Source organism: Parasteatoda tepidariorum, chromosome X1, assembly GCF_043381705.1.
Source record: "Parasteatoda tepidariorum isolate YZ-2023 chromosome X1, CAS_Ptep_4.0, whole genome shotgun sequence".
NCBI classification, from domain to species: Eukaryota; Metazoa; Arthropoda; class Arachnida; order Araneae; family Theridiidae; genus Parasteatoda; species Parasteatoda tepidariorum.
Window position 1 is genome coordinate 54,752,814 of NC_092214.1, and position 6,840 is coordinate 54,759,653.

Consider the following 6,840-nt stretch of genomic DNA (forward strand, 5'->3'; position numbering starts at 1 on the left):
CATGGTCCTAGATTGAAACTAGCTTGAAGCAAGTTTACAAGAGAATGAAACCTAAATGAAGGACAGACATGCAATTACCTCTTGAGCATAGTGAAAAACTTTACAAGCAGGATGAAGGTTTAAGTTATGAATTGGTCCTATTATTGGTTTACCCCAGCCATTTTCTTCTGACCATTCAATTTCTAACATGTGATCACTAAATACTTTTCCAAAAAGTAGATTATTTTCATCAGGTTTTGGTGATTTTTTCTTTTCATCCACATAGTTAATTTGTAAATCTGAAAACTAGAAAAAATAATCAGAACAACTTCATAACATTATAGAGTTAATATACTTCATTAAATTTTGAAATTATCTAATAAAAAAATAACAATTATGGTGCATTAGTTTTCTTCCAGGTGGTATCAAGCATCACTCACACTTTGTTACACTACATTAATCATGTTTATGCTAAATAGTTAATTTTATGCTTAAAGATACAACTTGTTAAAACTTTAAAAAAAAAAAAAAAATCAAAGTTCTCAGTTTATAAACTAATTAAAAGAAATAAAAAACTATGTAAGTCTAATTAGTTATTTCTTTTTATAACCTTACTTGGGAAAATATAAAAGATTTTGAAAAATCTAGCTTTCAGTTACTTATGAAAGTCGACATCTACCTACATGTTAAATTTCGCACTGTTAATCTACAAATTGATAGAATTTATTATATGTAAAACATTTCTTTTGCCAAGGAGAGACTGTTGTAATAAACTATACCAAAATTTAATCAAAAATATTATTAATAAAAATCAATCAATATAATAATTTAGTTCAGAAGTAAAATAGTAGTAAAGGAGTAGTTCAGAAACAAAAATCAAGCTGAAAGTTAATATATTGTAGTTAACATGATTATTTTATTCTGCATAGGAACTAATTTTTAAGAGCATATACCTGCTAAAACATAATATTTTGAAACTTACATTATTAAAAAGGCTTACATTATAAATTTAACTCTGACACAACGAAGTCCAAAAGAAATATGAAGTGTGGTTCAATATGGATCCAACTTGTTTTATTAAAATATTACAAATACTGATATTTTTATGCTATATAGTGATAAAAATTTAATAACTCAATATTTGATAAAAAAGAAAAAATGAATTAATGGAAATCTAATTTTCCACCTGCAAATTTATACATCAAAATGTGGTCCATTATAGTCACCATTACAATTTTCTATTCACATTCACATAAAAAATATTTTTTAATAGTTTACCTTTCTAATGTGTTAGTTACTGTATTTTTATTATTCTGCGAAATATTATCTATGGCAGTAAAAGGAAAACAAAGTAGAATAAACAGATAACAAAATTAAATTTTTTTCCCCACCACTTATTAAAAAAGGTCTATCATGGGCCTTGCATTAAAACAAAGCTCTAAATTTTGAAATATTTTTTTTAAATTGCAATGTTCTTTCATAATAGAAAATGTTACCATCACACATTAGGAAGGTAAACTGTTAATTTTTTAAAAGGAAATTTGAGTATAAAATTTAAGTAATAATAAGATAATAATGGATTCTGCTTTGTTATGAAAAGGTAATTATCACTTTAATGAGTTTTAAAATAATTTTATAAAACTTTAAGGCAATTTTTAGCATTATAAAGAATTTAAAACAAATCTGTATTTGAGAAGAACAAATAAAATTCCACTGAATTTATGAATCAAGTTTTATTACTTCTAGCATGATTTAAATGTTTGTAAGTAAGTTGGAAGGACATTAAGTGTGTTGCAAAGCTGGAACTTAGTTTATTTTTTTTTTTGACACTGTCTATTAAACATCAGCTGTAAAAAAAAGTTTCATAGAAAATCAATGACAAAGTACCTAATAAATTTGATTGAAGCAAATTTAATGAAAAATAGATTAAAAAACTTGGTATATTTAAAAAAAAATGATTATTACTTTAAATGTGGATTTCTTAGCAGTTTTTAAAGAATACAAATTTCGCAACAAGCAAATCTGAAAAGAAAAAAAAAGAAGACTTTAGTGCAAATCTTTTCAAAATAGATCATTAAATTGTACTTAATTGAGTTGAAAAAATATCACTAAATGAAATAAATACAGTAGAGAGCCGATTATCCGGAACGATCGCGATTCCGGATAACTGATTTTTCCGGTTTTCTAAATCGCAAAAAAAAGCAGTTTTTTTAATTTTTATAAAACGAAACTAACATTTTTTTTAAAAATAGTTCTTAGAAATAATACAAAATTGTAAATAATAATAGACTTAAGTTTAAATAAGGAAAGAAATTATGAAATAAAGATTATAACAGGCTTATATATGTTATTATTAACATTAATAACTTTTATAAGCTATTTGTGCTTATGTGAGATTCGTCTACAAACGACTTTTGATCCGTCCTCTAAATCAGTTCTTTCGTCAACTCGATATGCCGTACGCTCTAAATAACAAAATGGGCTCAAAATCTTGCAGGGAAAAAAAAATTTTTTTAATGGAAGAAAATTACTTTCCGGTTCCGAATTTCATTCCGGTTATCTGATTTCCGGATAAGAGGTTCTGCACTGTAGTTCAAGTTTACAGATATAAGTTTTCAAAATGCACTAAAAGATTGATTAACCAAAGTAATTAAAAACAAGCTCACTTCAAATAATTTAAATCTTTGGCTTGTAACAATATCCATATTAACAAAAAAATTCTTATCTTTAATATCGGACAACATATTGTTATTATGTCTTTTAACATGTCTTGTAAATTTTCTCCTTTTTCCAACCACACAGGTGAATTTTCAAAATAGAGATTATATTATAATTGTCAACACTTTAGAATTATTACTTGAACATTTAACCAACAAAATATTAAAACATTATTTCCACCTCCAATTTTCTGGTTAATTAGATTTAAGATTTAAAAAAAAAAAAATTATGAATGAAATACATTTTTATGCACTATTTTTTGTTTTCACCGTTTAACAGTATGCCCTAACTCATGACAATATTGCATTTTTATTAATACCACGAAAAAGAGTCCTTTACTAGACAAGTAGAAAGGTCATCTCAATCATAGATTCTCAACCTTCTCAGCATAGGTTACCATAAACAAGAAATTTGATCTATTAGTAGTTCAAACGCAATGACATATCGTGTATTTCTCCCTATTGCGCAGTTTAGTAACCCGAACATAGTGAAATATTTCTTATTAACCTCCACTGCACAGTTTATGCTCCATACGTCAGAGAGCTAAATTGATCCATACTGAGGCTTTCTCTCTTCCAGGATGTGTTGAATAAACCCACAATGTAGACTCACCATTGCAGGAACTCCATCAGTGGCAACAGACATAATATTTGCAAGAGGAATGTGTTTCTTTTTAAAATAATCTTTGACAGTGTTAAAAATAGATTCGCCTTTGGTATCTACAATTAAGCTTGTTGCAAAAAGCATCCCCTGAATAATTTTTCCTTCCTTCATAAACCGAACGTACACCAACAGTAAAGCCTCATTACTTGGCAAGGTTGACTCATCAACTGGAAGGAAAAATTCGTTTAATATCCAAGTTTGCACAAGGAAACTTCAATCAAAAATCAGTTCGTCGTCGCATTGTATATGGGATATTTTTTATTACATTGGAGGGGCTGAATGATGTAAAACTGTTTCTAAGATTTCCTTGACAATCTGCAGTATCAAGAGTACCCGATGGTATAAGCTTTGCCAGATATAGCAAATAATTTTGATTCATTTTAAGTTTCCTTATCAAACCATCCTCGCCTTTTTGTGATGAGGTTAGTAGTAAAAAAATTATTTAAAAACAGTGCATTATACAATTAAAGTAGTTCTTTTATAATGCTCATGCAGAGAACATATTTAATGTTTTCTTATAATTTTGTATAGAACAACTAATGAAAAAAATCAGATTTTAATATCCCAAAAATTTTAAAAGCTTCAGGCAAGTAGTTTTTGTATTTTTTATAAGAAAGTTAAAAATGATAAGGGGTTTTCTTCATATATTATTATGTATCACAAGACAAAATTTAATCAAAAATAATAACACCTCACAACATTCATACACAGAGATATGATTGAATAAGGAAAGAAAACAAGCGAAGAAAAGCTACTTTTTATGTGAGATGATCCATAACAATACTGGTGTCATTTCTAATAAATCTCCTTTAATAGTACAAAATGAAATTGGTGTAAAAGAAACTTGTTTGACATTTTCAAATTTACAAAATGATTCTCTAAGTACTAAGTTACAAAAAATGCATTAGTATAGAAGTGTTTCCATTATTTTGTTCAACCCCTGAATTACTTTGAGATTGAATTTTGAAGAGATTAACTTTAAAAGTTTTACGAGTATTTTCACTATAGGTAAAATTTTACAGGATTGAAACTTGAATCTGATGTGTGAAACAGGCATCTAGATGTGCATTGCTCTCCAAGAATAGCTATGGTGACTTGCCTCTTTCGCTACCCCCGTGTGTTGGTTATGAAAGTTTTGAACCTTAACCTCAAAAATTGAGCACTTACAGATAATGACTATTCATTGATATGATAAGAGTCTATTTTCATAAATTAAGTAAAATCATAACCTTTAATTATAAATGAAGCATAACGTAATTAAGAGATTCTTCTCACTAATCATAACCAAAATTTGATATTAGGATTAGCCATTTGATAACTCTAATGAAACCCCAGACTCAAACATTTTGAGAAATTTCTCAGCCAATTCCACATCATTCACGAGGAAGATTTTCAAATCATGATCTGCAGCAGAATAATCGCCAAGTCTTAGCAATATCTGAGCAGCAGCTGGCGAGGGACTAAAAAAAAGAAAAAAACAAAACAGAAAGTAACTAACTTGAAAAGTAAAACTAGTAGGGTGATATTTCCGTATTTAAATCTGTCGCGCCAATTGCAAATGAAATTTTGAGGGGGAAATTATATTAGACGAATAAGATTATATGAAATTCTAAAACATTAAAGTTTAAACTACACACAACTAAATAGGTGCAAATTATTTTAACATATTGAATTCGGAAACTTAAAGTATTCCAATTGATGCATTAAAAAAAGAAGAAATACTACCTCATTTTTTACTCTAGAGATAGGACCAACAGCACGAAAAATAGAAGGCATGACGAAGTGGCTCGTTTTTTTAATACAGTTTTTGGAAAGCAGCAAAGTGGAAAACAAAAATTACGAAAATTTGGCACACTAATTTGATTTAGGTAAATAGTGACGCAATACAATTTTCTCCAAAATGCTTGAATCCTTGCTCATGATTGGTTAAAAAAAAATCATCTGTTTATTATTTTATTAATGCCATCAATTAGTTGAAAAATACAGATATCTAACAAGTGGATAAAGGTACATTTTCACTCATGCCAATTATTGCACACCAAACACGTCGTCGTGTATATGAGAATGTACCTTAAGAACTTGGTTAGCTTTCGCTTTATTTTATTGAAAACATAGAATATGCAACTTTCATTTATCAGGATATCCATTAGTTAGAAAGAATAGAGAACTAAATCTGAGTATTTTTCAACTGAATGATCTCCATTGCCAACTTGTATGCTTATGAAAATGTTACAAAAAGAATAATTCAATTGTGAAAACTAAATAATACTTTAAAAGTACAAAACAGACAAAGAATATTCCCAATCAATGCACGAACAGTCTGAACACTCACGTGTGAGGGAGAATCGCTTGCAACGAGAATGATCCTGAGTCGTTGTTGTAGTTCATTTACGTCGCACTACAGCTGTACAATGGGCTGTTGGCGACGGTTTGGGAAACATCCCTGAGGATGATCTGAAGACATGCTATCACAATTTTGATTCTCTGCAGAGGGGATGGCATCCCGCTTCAGTAGCCCGACGACCTACACGCGAAGTCGAGCACTTTACGGTAGAACAGTTTAACGAGGACCAATACCGCACACCCTCGGCCCCTACGCAGACTGATCCAAGTGGTCACCCACCCCCACACTGACCGCAACCAGTGATGCTTGACTTCGGTGATCTGATGGGAACCGTGTCTTAACGATCAGTCCACTGCGGGACCCTAGGTCTTACATACCATTATACAAAACTTGCTCGGGGCTCGAATCCTCGTGATAAGGGCTAGGTGACTGGTCAAACTTATACTTTCTCCGATCGTGTTTAATGGTGCGAAATTCACTCAAATGTTCTTAGCTGTTTTAGAACCGAATAAGTTCCCGCACGATTGGGGAGCGAGGTAAGGAGTCCAGTGTGATAAGAACTAAATCAATTACCAGCAGCTAGATGATGGTGTGGTGACTATGAATAATTTATGTGGGAATCGGGTAAAGTCAATTTGGCTGAAATTTTGATACGTTGCAGTTGAAATTCTCCAAATCGAAAGTTTTTATGGGATCGCTGTTAAAAAAGGAGCAAATTTTGAAATACTGAGTTGTGAAGATTGATCTTTTGCTTGAATACGTACAGAAATGACTCTTAAAACCTACGTGACGTGGAAGTTTAACACTCCGTTTTTAAAAATGTTTTTTGTTCTTGCAATGGGCCCATGAGCAGAGGCGTATCTATGGAAAGAAGCGCCTATGGCCAATCTCGCACTTGCGCCCTTCCTAAAATATTTATAATCTCTTAAATAAAAGCATTGTTTGAAGTATTTAAGCCTTTTGGCAATATTGCAAAAAGAGCCGTAGTGGCTCAGGGGATAGAGCATTCGCCTTCCAACGAGGTGAGCCGGGTTCGATTCCCTGCAATGATTGCTCGACACGATTTCCGTATCCGGCTTGCACCTACCACAGTGCTGACGTAAAATATCCTCCTTGACGGATCATTGGTTACCCTT

The 6,840-nt window shown here is 30.9% G+C and overlaps 1 protein-coding gene across 5 annotated transcripts in view; it reads right to left on the reverse strand.

The window, feature by feature from the left end:
• LOC107450097 (Branched chain amino acid transaminase) overlaps positions 1-6,840 on the reverse strand; it is a 36,020-nt gene that overhangs the window by 20,370 nt on the left and 8,810 nt on the right. For 2 of the 5 annotated variants that reach the window (XM_043042139.2, XM_071187959.1), the window contains exons 3-4: positions 1,945-2,001; positions 79-285 (exon numbers count right to left, since the gene is read on the reverse strand). In XM_043042139.2, coding sequence (XP_042898073.1) covers positions 79-189 — 111 coding nt within the window. In that variant the 5' untranslated portion in view covers positions 190-285; positions 1,945-2,001. Of the gene's footprint in view, positions 1-78; positions 286-1,944; positions 2,002-3,309; positions 3,460-5,085; positions 5,304-6,840 lie in introns of those variants that run through there. The other 3 variants (XM_043042137.2, XM_071187958.1, XM_043042138.2) reach the window with 3 other exon arrangements.